Source organism: Tamandua tetradactyla, chromosome 3, assembly GCF_023851605.1.
Source record: "Tamandua tetradactyla isolate mTamTet1 chromosome 3, mTamTet1.pri, whole genome shotgun sequence".
Lineage (NCBI taxonomy): Eukaryota > Metazoa > Chordata > Mammalia > Pilosa > Myrmecophagidae > Tamandua > Tamandua tetradactyla.
Genome location: NC_135329.1, coordinates 113,339,345 through 113,356,887, shown reverse-complemented (window position 1 = coordinate 113,356,887; position 17,543 = coordinate 113,339,345). Strand labels below are relative to the sequence as shown.

The 17,543-nt window shown below is 38.0% G+C and overlaps 1 protein-coding gene across 2 annotated transcripts in view; it reads right to left on the bottom strand.

Moving 5' to 3' along the window:
* ARHGAP15 (Rho GTPase activating protein 15) overlaps positions 1-17,543 on the bottom strand; it is a 612,447-nt gene that overhangs the window by 128,124 nt on the left and 466,780 nt on the right. For both annotated transcript variants that reach the window (XM_077153695.1, XM_077153696.1), the window contains one exon: positions 7,368-7,502. In XM_077153695.1, the coding sequence (XP_077009810.1) occupies positions 7,368-7,502 (135 nt within the window). The remainder of the gene's footprint in view (positions 1-7,367; positions 7,503-17,543) is intronic.

Genomic DNA, 17,543 nt, shown 5'->3' with positions numbered 1-17,543 from the left:
GGACAAGGTATCCCCACCTCCACCCCTCACAAAGATTTCCACATGCTCATCTCCAGAGTCCGTGACTGTGTTACCTTTCATGGCAAAAGGGACCTTGCAAATGTGACTAAATTAAGGACCTAGAGATGAGGAGATTATTCTAGATTATTCAGATGGGCCAAATGCAATTGCAAGGGCCCTTAAAAGTGGAAGAGTGAGACAGAGGAAAGCCAGGGGAACATGCCATTCTGGAAGAGGCCAAATGAGAAAGTCTCAATCCGTCATGCTGGCTTTGAAGTTTGAAGAAGGAGACTGGGAGCCAATGAATGTGGACAACCTCTAGGAGCTGGAAAAGGTAAGGAAACGCATTATCCTCTCTAGGCTCCAGAAGGAATGCCTACCTGCCCACATGCCCAGTGAGAGTCATGTCAGACTTCTGACCTCCAGAAGTGTAAGACAATAAATTAGAGTTGGTTTAAGCCACTACGTTTGAGGTAATTTATTGTGGCAACAATAGCAACCTACTACACATGTCATTTAGGAAAAAGAGGTTCTCACTCATAAGGCAGAGAAGTCCTTGGCTGAGCACCCTGAAGTAGTCTTGCATGCAATCATTCTAGTAAGAAGAAAGAATGAAGGCTTTAGAAGGGAGGCCTCTTGAAAAAATGATTCTGTAAAATAAAGCGTCAGAAGAATAAGAATACTATAAAGAAAAAAGAAAAAGTGAAGCAAAATAAAAAAAAAAAATCTACACAAGAAAATTAGAATCCAACTACAAAGCAAGCAAAATGTGGCAAGAGTTCAATTTTTGGAGTGCAAGAAAATAGATTCTATTTGACTGGGAATATTCTTGGAGAAGTACACAGGTCATAACATTGGACTATAGAGAAGGCATCTTTGCAAAGCCACTCAGACAGGAAGTGAATTGTACTTGTAGAGTTATAATAATGTAATTGCAAATGCTTTTTTTGTTCTCCAGTTGAAAAAATTACTGAAAACTTAAAATATAAAAGTGTCATTCAAAATGGCTGGATGTGGAAGGGAAGGGTGGAAAAAAAGAATATTCAACTTTACAAAAGGGAGACTTAGGGAATACTGTTGAATGTTGATGTAAGAAGGGGCAGAAATTTAAGCATATTATTTAATATTGCAAAGATAATAAATTGAAGCACCCATATAATAACATGACTACTAAATATTGGAGGGAGTGGAGTTACATGAATTGAATCCTCCTCTTTCACATCAAGTCAACAAAAGATATTATCCAGTGTTGGTAAATCAAGAAGTAGAGATATTATCTAGAGCTGTGATAGTAACTGCTAGAAGAATTAAAAATTGAAATAAAAAGGTTGACTGGGATGTAAATTGAGAAGGCTCAAATTCATTGCTTTCCATCATAAGCCCTCCTGCAAGATTTGGTCTGTACTGGTGCATTTTATGCTTCCATACAAGGAAAAATATTATTTGTAAAACAGCTAATAAAACTTAAATCTGAAACAGTTACCCATATGAAATAGGAAACTAACACTGCATATCTGAATGAATTTCAAAAGGGGAAAAGAGAGCAAATAAATAATGGGGTTAAAATGCACTCAGAGAGGGCAGCATTTAAAATATTGATTTTTAAAATATCCAGTAGTAAATATTAAAACATTGCTAACTCTTGAAAAGCTCACTCATAATTCCAACCCAAAACTCCAAAGCTAAAATTTCTGAGTATTTAATTGAATTCTAACCTTGACTTTTAACAAATTATTTGTTTAATAACTGATTGTGGCTCTCGTGCAGGATGACGTAACAAATAGATATTTGGCAACAGCTTGTTAGTTATTCCTCGAGCAGGATTTCTTTTAGCTAAATAGTCCCAGAAAGGCCATGTAGGATAATGGCGAAGTGTTTACATTTTAGCCTGGAATTGAATGTTAAGTCTAATCTTTTGAGCTGTGGGAGCTTGGGAAATATTTCTGAGTCTTGCTTTTGCCATTTGGCAAAAAAATCGCAATTTCTTTTCAATCACTCATTGAGCACCTAATAAAATGTAAAGAAAAATTTGTCTTAATTCTCATAGTAAACTTGTGAGCTAGAAATTAATTTCGATATGATTCTTCACCTCTCCAACATCTCCTACTTTGTTATTTTGAGGATTAAATGAGATAACTGTCAGAACAGAGCTTTTGCCTTCCCTCTCCTTTTCTCATGGATTTTGGGGGAAAAAAATGCAGTTATTAAAACAGAAAATATGCTGCCTTTTGCCTCTTCTTTGGACTCGTAGAATTACCAGAGTGAAAAGAATGGGGAAAGAGGTAAACTTGGTTTATTTCCCAAAAGTTAGATGTACTGGAAATGTCCAGATCCCTGCAGACCTCTAGCCACAAGATTGCATCAGCTATCATAAAACTTGATAGCCGTGTTCTTCTACTGCGTTCACATTCCCAGTACTAATAATGGCTTCAGCCAAGTCATTTCCAAGGAATTAAGTCCTTGCAGTCAGTGGCTAAATCCCCAGGAAATAACCTGCAGGTGACCCAATTGCACTGACCTCAAGTATGGAATTTCAGATCAATAGCTGCAGTACTTGGATTCCGAAATATAAAGCAATCTCTAATGCTTTTGTTACTCCAATGGGTGCTATCAAACAGGGGATCACTATGGCAATTGTAGGTTCTTATCATATTAATATTTGTTTTTGGTCCAAAAAGAAACTATTTTAAAAAATAAATGCCTTCTGTTCATTCTTCTTGGAATATGTAATGATGACTTTCAAACATATAATGAGAATTAACAGTAATTCATATAACACAAGTGGTCATTAATTACTTCTACATGGAATCACATTTCTTCCTTAGAGGCACTGCATTCCAGTTGGATATAAAATTCCTTTTGGTCTATTTACCTTTTAACTCTATCATGAAAAGTTTACAGAGCTCTCAATTCGGCGCCAAATAAAAATGTTATGCTTTCACAAACTGAGCTCGAGTGTGGGGTGAGGAAAGAGAAAAGGGAAATAACCTTATGACTATGTGAACCATGACATTGACTTGTATGGTGTTTTGTTTGCATCTCACCAAAAAAACAGACACCACTTCAAGTATTTGCTACTCCAAAGGGATTATTTTGATGTTGGGAACTAGCTACCCAAGTGATGAAGAAGCTGAGAACCAAGTAAAAAGTGAGGGACCAAGAAATTCATCTTAGTAGCAAACTACTACTTCCTCAAGCTGGAGGGGCAAAGTGAGGAGGTTCTGAGTCACCTGATGACTGAGACCACAGTGAACTTGTCCAGCAGAAGCCGAAGCCATGGAGGAGATGGCAGGCAAGTTTCCCAAGACAGATGGGTGGGCAGGGAACAAGTAAAGGGATAAACTGAAAAACCAAATGTCTGGCTTTTTCCTTCTCCCACCCCTCCTATCTCCTGTCAGTGGTTTACACTGGCTGCAGCACTGGACCCAGCTCTCAAGGACACCTAGGAAACACAGTTGGCTAGAGTCAAAGCCAGACCTCAAGGGTACCTAGGAAACACAGCTGGCTAAAGTCAACCCTCTAAGATACAGAACACAGCAGGGAAAGGTGAGTTGAGCATCTGAGGGCAAAGAAGCCCAGATCCAGCACATATGGTCATCTTCCCCCTGAATTTGCTTTTCTTCATTGGTCCTTTTTCATACAAAGTCAAAAACTCATGAGTGCGTCTGTTGAACATCTCAATTCAGATTTTATAAGAGGCAATGATAGTTATGGTAAACCCCAGTACACATCTGGATTTGGATATGACTGTTCTTAAAATTTTGAATGGTTTTGAGTCCAACTGGTGCACAAAGCATAAAAGAATTTCCTCTCTAGTGGTTATACTGTTGTCAAAGAACTAGATGGCTATTCCCCTATCCTTTAAAGTTATTTACAATGAACTTCAGCATAGAGCTGAGTTTACAACTCAAGAACTAGCTTCAAGGTTATGCCAAAAAGACATGGGTTTGCAAATACATGTGCTGCCCAACATCATAACACATTTCTCAGAAATCTGGTGGCTTGGTCCTTCCATTTTACATATTAAAAATGCAACAGTTTAATTGAATACCATAAGTACATGGAATCTTGAGTAGGTCATGAGATTTTATAGGTTTCTTCAGAGTGATGCCCCGATAAATCCCAGAGTGATTTAAACAGTGAATTAAAAAGTATTTTCAAAGTCCCATTGGGGGAATGGCAAGAAAGGGGGGAAATTCAACTTCCCCATGTGGAGAATTCCTGATATTCTCATAAGCAGGGGGGACAACCAAAGCAATAGGCTGAGCCCTCAATCTTGGGGTTTGTTCATATGAAATTTATCCCTGCAAAGGATAGGCTAAGCCTACTTAAAATTAGGCCTAAGAGTCACTCCCAGAAAACCTTTTTTGTTGTTCAGATGAGGCGTCTCTCTCTCAGCCAACAGCACAAGCAAACTCACTGCTCTCCCCCTCTCTACTTGGCACAAGACTCTCAGGAGTGTGGACCTTCCTGGAAATGTGGGACAGAAACCCTAGAATGGGCTGGGACTCAGCATCAAGTGATTGAGAAAACCTTCTTGACCAAAAGGGGGAAGAGAGAAATGAGACAAAATAAAGTGTCAATGGCTGAGAGATTTCAAACAGAGTCGAGAGGTTATCCTGGAGGTTATTCTTACACATTATATAGATATCACCTTTTTAGTTAAGGTATATTGGAGAGGTTGGAAGGAATTGCCTGAAAATGTTGAGCTGCGTTCAGTAGCCATTTTTCTTGAAGATGACTGTATAATGATATAGTGTTTGCAATGTGACTGTGTGATTATGAAAACCTTGTGTCCAATGCTCCTTTTATCTACAGTATGGACAGATATGTAAAACATACGGATTAAAAATAAATAAATAATAGGGGGAACAAATGTTAAAATTAATTTAGTAGATTGAAATGCTAGTGATCAATGAAAGGGAGTGGTAAGAGGTATAGAAGAAAATAGGGGAAACAAAGGCTAAAATATATTGGGTAGATGGAAATACTAGCAGCCAATGAGAGGGAGGGGTATGGGGTTTGGTATGCATGAGTTTTTTCTTTTTTCTTTCATTTTCTGAATTGATGCAAATGTTCTAAGAAATGATCATGGTGATGAATATACAACTATGTGATGATATTGTGAGTTATTGATTATATACTAAGAATGGAATGATCATAAGGTAAGAATATTCATGTTTGTATGTTGTTATGTTTAAAAAAAATTTTAAAAGAAAAGACACTCTACCATCCATCTGAGTGATAAGGCAAAGTTGCTGAGTTTCATTCTCCTTGCCTTCAACAATGAAGGAAAAACTCTCCTGTCTCTTCTCTTCTAAATTATTTGCTCAAACAAAGTGCACATGGAGAAAGACGCTTAGCATTTGTAAAACATCTGACATTTTTAAAGGTCTTTCCTAAGCACTATCTCATTCATTCTCACCATAACCCATTTTATAGGTACTGGAAAAAAATTCTAGCTAGTAGCTGTCAGTCACAGTACACGCTGCCTTCCTCGACTCAGCCCTGCTCCATCCTGGGAAAGCCTGTGTTTCTCCAATTCTGTCCAGTTTGGATTTGAGTTTAGGATCATCCGGACAGGATCTTCTTCTTCAGGTAATTTAAAAGGACACACTTTCAAATGGGCTATGTGAACCTACTGCTCACATCTTTTAAGATAAGGGAATAGTTTACCTAATATCTTTAGAATCAGGCAAACTAAAAGAAGTTTAATTGGTGGGTATCCCATATGATAGCTCCCAAATCAGCCCATGGATACACAAGTAAGTTTTCAGATGAGATTGATAATCCTCATTTTAAAGTCTGGAGGCCATGGTGTGAAATGTGTAGGGTTTCTTTAAATGTATACAACCAGGGAGGGATAGGGACACAAATGCCAGCTCCCCACCCCCACCCCCATCCAATTTCCTCCCAGAACACTGTCCTGACATTGTGAGAGTGACGCCCATGCTTGCATCTTCCAAGACAGAATATCAGAATAACTGTTATGGATATGTATGTTTTTTACCCCCTTCATTCCTTCTTTTTAAAGGAAGTTGAGAGGGCCTGGGAACTATAAACTATTGCTCATTCTGAGTGAGACGCAAAGAGCTCATGAAATGAAAGGGATAAGGGCTCCAGCCCTACTTCACCTCAAAACCCATAATCAGAGCACTTTTACTACATTAAACAACAACAACAAAACAAAATCTGAAACTGTGAGCAGGCACCAAGAGAAAGACCTTGAAGGAATAAAATGCTGCTTGACTTGCTCTCGATATCATTTTGCTGGAGCTTTAGACAAGTGTGGAGATGTTTGTGAAATGAAACACAGACTAAGAGGCATGTGGAGGGGCTGTTCTCAAGCATGGGCTCCCCAAAGCCCCATGCCCACTACTGGGAGCACAGCGCACGCGCAGCCAAGACCAGACCTCCTAAGGAGAGCATTTTTTCCTTGGAGATTTTTCTCCATTGGACTTTAATTAAGCTCCTGCCAGGCTTGCAGGCTTTGTTTTATTTTACCTTTCTTTTTTCTTTCATTTTTTTCCCCCTTAAATCAGTTTGCTTGCCAGGAAACTTTTCCCAAGCTGTCACAGACCTAGTAAATGTATCCTCAGATATTAAATTTAGAGATGTGATAGTAGTTGCTTCTCCAAGGATCAATGGCAGCAGATTCCTTGCAATTGGAAAAGATTTATTTCTATTTACTTATCAATTTATGTATTTTTCTGTGTGTGTGTTTAAAAAAAAGTCAGTAAAAATAATAGGAAAGGAAGTGAAGTATACAATGACTATTGCTTGAGAAGAGATATAACCCTACCTCCAGTGAAGTCACCAATTTTAAACAGAAGAAACTTGGCATTACTTAATTTAATATCCACACTGTTCATAAACAGATTGTAGCCATCTTGTGCTGGCGGATGGAGGGTGAGGGAGACAAGATAATGTGATGCCTCAGCTGATGGTTTAGCACGTCCTTAATAAAATGTAATGTCTTATTCACTCAGGTTCTTTCTCAAGACCCCCCCACCCCCACCCCGTACTCAGTTAAACTCATCGTGCTTCTCAAAGTATAAAGGCAGGGGTCGGGGGTGTAAAAGCTGACCCCATTAGAACAGATTCTACAGGAAGCTATTTTCATCTGAGTGGGCTGACCTAGATAGGATGCCACCTTCTTTTCTTCCCTTAATTTTCATTTTAAACACAGATAATATTGCAGGGCCAGAAATAAAAATAAGCCATCAAAGTCACAGAAACGAAAACAAGTGATACGGAGCATCGGGGGATAGTCTCTCTCTGACGACGATAATCATCAATGTTATTATCCATTTAATAATTCCACAATTGCAGGCTGTCCCATCGATGCCTGTAAGTGGGGTACTTACTGATCGCCTCCACAAACCGCTCAAAGAAGCTGTAAGGGAAGAGCGGCTCAGGCAGCTCCCGGAAAAACATCTTCAGTGCTCCGGTGACAACGTGGATGTCCTCCCACTGGCTGTCGTCCAAATTCAGCTTCTCTTCTGGGAAAACACGAGGAGAAATGGAACAACTGGTTTTAATGAAACAATTACAAGACACTAATTATTATGTTAATGTTTGCCTACTATCATCAGCAACCGTTAACAGCCTTCTGCACCTAGAGGTTTGGTGCTGTGCATGGTTTTTTTTTTTTCCCCTTTCCCTTTTTCTGTAGGAAGGGAACATTTTCAATGGAATACCATCTGTAGGAATGCAGCTAACACAAAAACAAGAGACACAAAGAGACAGTGCCATTGACACAGTATGTCAGATGCATTTATTCCCATAATGCATCGGCATGAAAATTAGCATCGCAGCTCAACATGATTCAAAGCTATTTGGTTTTGAGGCCGAGGGGCTAAGAGTTGCCAATGCTGACCGGCTCCAGGGACCGGCCTGAAGGCCTTGCTGAGCCAACAGGAGACATATGCTAAACATGGCAATAGAAAATGAGTTATTGCTTTACATGTGTTAGCCTTGCTATGTACAAGGGAATAATGGGTAACACTTTCTTCCCTTTTTTTTTTTTTTTGCCTGAATATAAAGTCAGCAAGGAATAGAATACTGAGTGAGAAAGGATATTAATTCCTTCTTAATGCTTCAAAAATATCTTTTTTTTTTTTTTTTAGTTTTCATTTCAGCGAGGAAAATTTGCCCAGCAACAATATTAGACGGACCCCTGTTGGCCTACGTAGGCTATGCAAACCCGTCAAAAATGATAACACATTAAAGACAAACCACAAGTGCTTACCAACTCCTTTTAGAAACAACAGAAATATTTGCTTGGGAAGCTTGAGTGAGTTGATACATTTAAATATTAAAGAAAGTAAATGCCAACATGAACTTTTTTTTTTTTTGTAGAAATAAAGTGATGTTGGGCAATTATTTTCTTCCTTTTCACACTCAATAGAGAAGTCTGGACTCATTCTCAGCCAAGAAGTAGCTTCATCAGGGTCTGAAAGTGATATTCTTTAATGTACAATTGAAAGAAAGCAAGGCACAAAAAGACATTGCTGTTGATCCATAGGATTTGTATTTCTAAACATGCAATATGGAAGACATTCGGAGTCTGTGCTAATGACAACTAAAGCCACTTATTTTAGACAATCTGGGAGTTAACGGAAAAGCTGAGCACCTTGGCAAGAATTTAACAGGTATTTGGTAAATTGGATTTTTTTTTTCCTCCATCGATGTCTTCAACTCACATTCACATGCTCCCTGGGTATCAGTTTTTTGACTGCAGGCTGCATTTTGTATCAAAAACGTAAGAGAAGCTGAGAATTGTCACTGTAGGGACTCTCTGCATGGACTGTTTTACCAATACTGTGCATGTCCTTTAAAAAATATTAGCCCAAATCTTTATCATTTTCTTTTTTTCCTAAATGAGCTGTTACTGTCATGGCTAAGTAAGTGATCGTTGCTGCTCAATAGGATGTTTGCAAAGGGAAGGAACGAAGGTGGATCTGTTTATTTCAGCTGGGTTATTTTGTTCCTTCCTTTCAGTCTTCATTCCTACTTCAGTCATAACACAATAATATGATCCACAACAGAATCAGCAGAGGAGACCTTCTTTTTGCCCTGCAATCATTTTTGATTGATTGTATTTCAACAATTAGTCTTTTCTTTGGCTACACACTATTCAAATAGGCCGACAGCATCTTAGCGGGCCAGCTTTACAGAGTCAACTGTTAACAATAGCATCAAAAAGGGGGACCTGATGGGGTTTACTGTCACTTTAAAGAACGGGGTTTTCACATTGTTGAAATCTGTCAGATATTTTGAAATGTCCCTCTCACTATGGTGCCACACCCCCTGCGTGCCCTTATAATAAAATTGGTTTTACTCCTGATTAAATCATTTTCTCCCTACCCACTCCCATACTCCTCATAATGGACCTGTGCGCTCTACAGCTGGTGTGCTTCCCATGGTACCAATTCTTACTTTATCTTTTAAGCACTTTGCTGCTCAGATCTCATGCCGAGTGCTTATGTTTTGTTAAGAGCTTCATTCTTAGAGAAATAGCTTAACACATGTTCTAAAAATGTTGTACAACTTATTGCTTAAAACACATTTAGAAAATGTATAAGTACTGTAGCTTTGGCACTGAACTTTAAGTGGAAACCTAAACACACACACACACACACACACACACACACACACACACACAATCTATCTTTACCAAATTTTTATCATAAAAGTCTCATACGAAATGCCTTACATCAGATTTTTCTGCCCCTTTGGGTACACAGACTCCAGATTGCTAAAGGAAAATGTTAGGCAGGTAAAAAAGGAATGGATTTTATCATGAGCAAGGAAACAACAACGACAGCAACAAATAATTGCTCAGCCAAAGGCAAATGCCACTGATATAAAAGTAAGTGAATTCAGACAAAGATGGAAGTGGAGTATTTCAATATATTTAAAAATGTGTGAATCAATAAATATCATTTGATTATGTCCATGTAAAATGCCAGGTCATATCTTATCGACGTGTGTCATGTGAATCAACATTTCCACTGTAGATACCTATGTAGTCTTCATTTAAGAAAACATAAACAAACAAAAACAATTTGTAGCCCTCCAACAAGTAGCTTCAAAACAAAAAGCCAATATGGCAAGTACTTGGGAAGAGTCCATAGAATATATGAAATCTACATTTTATATCAAGTTTTTCATAACTATCCCTCCAAGGTTCAGGTCCCTTGTAAACCAGAGGGCTTTAAGGCATAATATCAAGGCCACTGTGGTTCATCCAAACGTACAATTATATGCATATTTACGTGCCTTCTCATGAAGTCAGTGAGTTCTCAAGATGAACTGACCATAATTCTTTCCTAATGATAACAGGTATCATTAAAAACACATTTGCATTATTTAATAGACATTTTCTAACTAGATTACTAACAGTGATGCTGTCTTATAATTCTCCCTTTTCCAATACAGCTTTCTCAACTGTGGCACTATTGACACTTGTACTAGATAATTATTTGTTCAGCAATGTTGGATATTTAGCAGCATCGAGCCCCCACCCATTAGGTGCCAGTAGCACTTCCCAGTGGTGATGATTAAAAATGTCTCCAGACATTGCCCTATGTCTCCTGGGGGGTAAAATGGCCCCTTCATTCAGAACCACTATAATAGAGCCTAAATATAGACGGTGCTCTGAATAAACACTGATTTATGAAGTTTGACTTATGTGGGCAGAGAACTAAGAAAACCAGATCTACACTACAATTTACTTACAATGAATTTAAGAGAGGATCATCATTATTGTCTAAATCAAAATCTTTTCAAGAACAAAACTCACATGATCACACCACCAGGCAGTCTACAACAAAACCACTACCAATAGCCCGACAGGGCTTATATGATACCAGGGACGGTCGGTGCCATGTACTTCCTATTCACTATCTCATTTAATCCTCTCAATAGGACAATGACATAGATGCTATTCTTATCATCATCTGCATTTTACAGATAGAGAAAGTCAGGCACGGGAGGGTTAAGAGACTTTCCCATGGCTGACAAGTGATGAAGCCAGGACAGCAACTCAGTAATTCCCCACTTGAAACCTCTGTGTTCAGACTTAATCCCGACTGGCAGAAGCTGAAAGGGAAAAGGCAAATAAACAGTAATTGCAAATAGTAGTAGATTGACTATTACTTCAAAGATAGTGATTTTTACAATTTATTCCTAAATATCTTACTTTAGGCTATGTTTTTAGCTATAAACTGACTCTGGTCTTTTGTAATTACTCATTTATAGAAGGCATGGATCCTTGTATAAACAGATATAAAACAAATTGGCAATAAAAAGAAACTGCATTAGGAAAGGGGCCGAAGATGGAGCAAATTGTTAGGTGGTGATGGGGTGAAGAGGAAATAGGAGAGAGTGGAAAACAGATTATACAAAACACTCATTCCAGGCCTGGCTTTACCACTAATTCATTGTATACGAGCATATTTATTTGTGAAGTGAAGATAGTTAGCGGGATAGTTGCTGGTGACAAATGGAAAAATGTATCTCAAAAACATTTGGAAAGCATAAAGAACCAAGCAAATTCAAAGCACCACTATGATGGGGAATGTGAGTAAAGGCCAAAAGGCAAAATATGTAAGGGACTGGGGCAATGGAAACACCGAGGGGAGATTGTAAACCATCCGGGTTGTTTAGAGGATTTCCCTCAGTGTGATACAGTTTGACATCTGGGATCAACATAAACTTTACTTGCTGGAGTCCATACAGGGAAGAAGTCCGGTCAAAGCAGATACCTCACGGTCTTTGCTCTCATAAGCTGCATTGGTTTCTCCAGCACCTTACTGGCTATCTTAAATACATTTTGGTCATGGGTTTTAGCTTAAGGCATTTAAACAAAATTGAAGATAGGTTACGCTTCAGAATCCAAATACTGTGTGATTTTTATAAAATCACAAAAACATATCTAAGTGTCATACCCAGGCAAGTGTATCTTGAAATACCCTGTCTTGAAGGCTCTTTTGTGCATTGTATTGTTTTAAGCAAAGGCATACCTATATCAAGTTAAAAATAATTTTATTTGAAAGAAAAAATTTGATAATAGCTATCAGCAGAATTGTTCTGAAAAAAGAAAATCTGAAAGACAAGCCATCGCACAGCTACAGTGGGTCAATGGTAGTTACCAAGGAAAAAGGAGCATATAAATATCACCAAAAGCTGAATCACCACTTTCTTACTTCTTGATTGACATAACAAGAAGTTGCAATATCAGGCCTGGTTTTACCTAGTTTCAAACTGCTTTAACCTAATTTGGTTAAAATGAAGCTGCAGATGACTTGAATAATTCAGTACAGGCTACTAGCACAAGAGTAAAGACAGAACCCCTCCTTGTGTATTGAAAAACAAGTGTGTTTTCCCCTTATATATTCTTTCCATAGCACTTTTAAAGTCTCTTTCCAATTTTTATTTTATTGTTGTAATAAATGAAGAGGAAAAGACACTCCAATTTTCCAGGATATGGAAAGAATAGCTCTGATTTCATTAATATAGTGACAAAAACCTATTACTTTGTGAAACTCTCATAAAGGTTCTGGAGTCTGCTTCCAACACAGATGACCATTTGGAATCCTCATCTGAAAGACCTGTTGGATACATGACAGTCACACCATGAGTGAAAGAGATGCCAGAGGACCACCGATCCAAACAATAATAATACGTTTGGCCATAAAATCAAACTGGAAGGTCAGATATTAAAGTGGATAAATGGCACTGTTTATCTATAAGGTTATTGTCAAACTTTAGGTTAGGATTTAAAGGAGTGGCTCAAAAGGAAGCTGGTTCAATCATTTGACTAGTTCAACCTTTCCTGTTGTGCTGGCCCCTTAGAGGGATAGTTCTATCTGACTACTGGTGGATCAAAGAGATTGCAAATTTTCAAACTCGGTGATATAAACCCTGTTCCAAAAGCTGCATGGCTACACGACACGCTAGCTAAATCTAATTCCTTCAGCACCTTGGCTATAACATGAGCCTTCATTGAGGATATTGCCTTAGAGAAGGAGACCAGTTGGCTAGCTAATCTGTTCACTTAATTTTTATTAAACACACATTAAATGGAGACTATGTGCCAGGCACTGTGCTATGTACTTTTCAAAGCTACAGCTGCTAATGCTATTTAATCGTCCTCAAAGGAGAGGTCTTCACTGGTGCTCAGAAATATTTACTAAAATAAATATAAAGTTCTAGATTGTAGGGACACTTTACATTGTATTGCTGTCCTCTAGACAGAAATATCTAGAGGATATTTTAAATTGTATATCTGTCCCCTAGAATAATATTCTATTCCTCTTGAGGATAAGCTGGGATAAACGCAAAGAAAGAAAAAGCACACCACCCCTGTTTTAGTCTGTAAGCTGCTGGAATGCCATATACCAGAAATAGAATGGCTTTTAAAAGGGGGAATTTATTGAGTTGGAAGTTTACAGTTCTAAGGCCATGAAAATGTCCAAATTAAGGCATTGAGGGGAAAATATCTTGGTTCAAGAAGGCCGATGATGTTCAGGGTTTCTCTCTCAGCTGGAAAGGCGCATGGCAACATCTGCTAGCTTTCTCTCCTGGCTTCTTGTTTCATGAAGCTCCCCAGGAGGTATTTTCCTTCTTCATCTCTAAAGGTTTCTCTGGATGTATAGACTCTGTTGCTTTGGTGGCTCTGTTGGTTCTGGTGGCTCTAAAGCTTTTTGAAAATGGCTTCCTCTTAGGGTAGTACAATGGTGGCTCAGTGACAGAATTCTCACCTGCCATGCGGGAGACGCGGGTTCAATTTCCAGAGCCAGCCCATGCCAAAACAAAAAAAAAAATTGTACAAAATGGTTCCCTTTTAAAGGGCTCTAGTAAGCAACCCCACCTTGAATGGGTAGAGACACATCTCCATGGAAACAATCTAATCAAAAGTTATCATCCACAATTGGGTGGGTCATATCTCCACGGAAATAATAAAAAAGATGCCACTCAGCAATACTGAACGAGGATTAAAGGACATGGCTTTCCCGGGGTACATAATAGTTTCAAACCTGCACAATCCCCCAAAATGAGCTTATACCCAAAGGTTTTGATCAATGTTCCTGGACTATTTCTAAATATTTCATCAACATAATGGCTATACCACAATTGTGAATATGTTAGACAACAGAGAGAAGTTTTTAGGGAACTACAATTGATTAAAAATTATTACCTGGACTCAGAAAAAGAGTTTGAAGATGGAATTATTCAAATAATTGCTTGTCTCTTTTAGGCTTAACCAAATTGTTCCAAATGATTTGCTCTGTAAACAAGCAGGATACTCTATAGTGCGGCCTCCAGACAAAGAATGAAATCATGATTGTCATTTTCTAACTCATTCTTTTCTCCGGTTATTTGGAAATACTGCATTACTGCTGCAGTCTCAGACTCAGAATAGTAGAGAACACTAAAAAGTTCCTCAGGAGAAACTCAACACAAGCTGAATCAACTGTCTGTGGCCATGGTCCCTATCAAAGAGGATGGAGAAAATTGGTTTTAAATGTGAAAATTTGAACTCCAAAATCAAAGAGATTTATTCCTTACAATTTATCACAGTAACCCTGAGCAAGCTATTAGGAGGTTGTGCAGGTTTGAAACTGCTATGCACCTCAGAAAAGCCATGTTCTTTTAATCTAATCTTGTGAGTACTGTGGGTGGAATCTTTCTATTAGGTCGTTTCCATGGACGTGACCCACCCAGTTGTGAGTGGGAGCTTTTGATTAGCTTATTCCATGGAGATATGAACTTGTCCATTCCAGGTGGGTCTTAATCAGTTTACTGGAATCCTTAGAAGAGCTCAGAGCTGACACAGAGAGCAGAGAGTTCAGATGCTTGGAGACAGACAAAAGCTCAGAGAGGAGGTCACTGGAATCAGAAGCTGAAAGCAATGAAATTCGGGAGCAAAGACCCAGCAGACATCTCCATGTGTCTCCCCATGTGACAGAGAAACCCTGGAATCCACTGGCCTTTCTTGAGTGAAGGTATCTTCTTGTTGATACCTTAATTTGGACATTTTCATGGCCTTAGAACTGTAAATTTAGAACCTGATAAATTCCCTTAGTAAAAGCCAATTCATTTCTGGTACTTTGCAGTCTGGCAGCTTTAGCAAACCAAAACGTTATGTTTACAAATAGTTATTTTATTGTAAGTATAAGAGGAGATGATTGGACCTGTACACAGAATGAGCTGTTCTGCTACTTGGTCAACAAAAACTGCAGGATTGTGTGAGCCTCCTTGAAGTACAAAATATGGAAGAAGTGAGGAAATAAAACCAGAAACATTCTAAATTGTTAAATTTCTTTTTTTAAAAGCTTTTATTTCTTAATACTCAATGGGATATTTGGACATGCCATGTTGGCTTGCTTTCTGTGTATTTCATGTGGTTTGTACATCACCGGAAATTGCTTAAAAAGCCCAAAGCATGCATAGAATGCTATACGCTAATATGAAATATGCTTAGTTACTCTCTAGGAAGAAGGTAAAACAATCTTCTGCTATATCCAGTACACCAATGAAGGCAAGAATGAATATGTCTCATTTTTATTTCTCCTCAGTTTCATTTGAATGTAAATAATAACATAATAAATAGGTACAACTGAAACTTGTGAGGCAAGGCAACACAGATGGAAAGTATAACAAATGTGCCATTGCTTTGTGTATTTTTAATTTATAGTGGCATAACATAAAACATCTTCCCATCATCATAACTACATGCATAATGTTACCTTATAAAACGAAGTTATTGACATTATGCTTCTCTCCAGGCTTCTAGATATTTTGTCTAGGCATCTAAGGAGAGAGCTCAGATTCTGACAACAACAACAAACAACAAAAACTCACTCTTAAGTTAGATTGCATATAAGAAAAGTGATGCATTTCATGGCACCAATATATATATATTACTTTAATTCCTTTCTTATTCAGCACTTCCGACACTGCTCCTATTTTCATTCAGTCAAAGGCTTTTTGTACCCCACACACTCTACACACAATGGTTCATTTTATTTGACCATCTTCTCCAAATGGATTCTGAATTTTCTTGAATTCCATGGATGATTTCATGCATTACATACTCCAAAGGGTAGAGAATCTGCAGGATTAAATTTCAACAAAGTCATTTTTAAAAGCTCCCTTCATACTGGTTCCAAATTTCAACATTGGCTTGCTCCTTCCAAATTACGTTACAGTTGTAAATGTCAGGTTAAAACATATCTCATTATATCTAGGACATAACTATCACTAAGTTCTAGATCTGCCATATCTGCCAGACAGATAACAGTTATCGTAGGTATATGCAAATATATAGACCTTACTCAGGCATTCTGTTTTTTTCACTGTTACCTTTCCCTCCTAAATTTGCATGAGAATTAAGGGAGGTATAACAGAAAGGATCTAGTCCAGGGCTGCTGTTATCAGTAGTAAAATCATCTGGATGTAATCTTCCTCGTTAGCTACACTTAGGCAGATGTTTCCAGAATTTAATATAATTTGTGGCTTTAACTGTTCCCCTTACTATTTACTTTTGGTATATCTGGGGTTAAAAATGATAGCATTTAGCTAGATTGGGACTAGGGTTTTTTGCTAGCCAAGTAGTCTTCTGTATGAAAATATTCCTACAGAAAAGTAGTAATGAAAGGTGGAAAAGACTGGTAGATGAAGACATTGCTGCTCTCATTCGTTAAAATCATCTGAACTGCATGCATAATGTTACCTTATAAAATGAAGTTATTGACATTATGCTTCTCTCCAGGCTTTTTACCTGAATTACTTTAATCAGTTTGATTCTTCTGGGTAGGTAAGTAGATTTTCTGCTTTACTTCAAAAAAAAAAAAGTCCAGAGTTCTACAAAGGTACATGAAATAAGAGTTGGGAGCTTTATAAATTTTACAACTAATTGCATAAACTGAGGTAAGATAGCCAGGTCACTGCATTGGCTTTTTTTTGAAACCACAAGACAACACTCTTCTCTAAATCCCATGTCCACACAGTTTTCCAAGTTCAGAACAATAATACAGAATTTTTAATGGGTATGCCTCCTATCATAATTGTTTCATTCTCATGATTGAGAAGATTTTAGAGATATTTTTTTCTATCTCAAAAGGGAGCCTGACCACCTGACTCCAGAAGCCTGTTGACAATTCCAGATATGGAGCATAGCTTTGTTAATATAAAGGAACTATAAAAAGTAGTTGATAAATGTTACCAAGTGTCGAATCAAAATCACCCCTTATCATTTACCCCCCACAACCCCCAGTTAGTTGCCCCTGGTAGTGCTGTGGTACTGTTGATGTCTTCCTGTTAATTATGAGCCATAGCATGCATTTTTAGTTTATTGTTTAGTGTGGACACCCCTTCTCAACACGGAAAATTCAGAACAGGCATTGCCCTAAGCTCCCTATAGATTGGAAGAAGGATTAAAGGAGAAGGAGAAGTTATAACAAGAGAAAATAGGATTTAACAAACAAGCATAGCTGTTGAGTCACAATATTAACATTCCTTCTAGCCTCCAG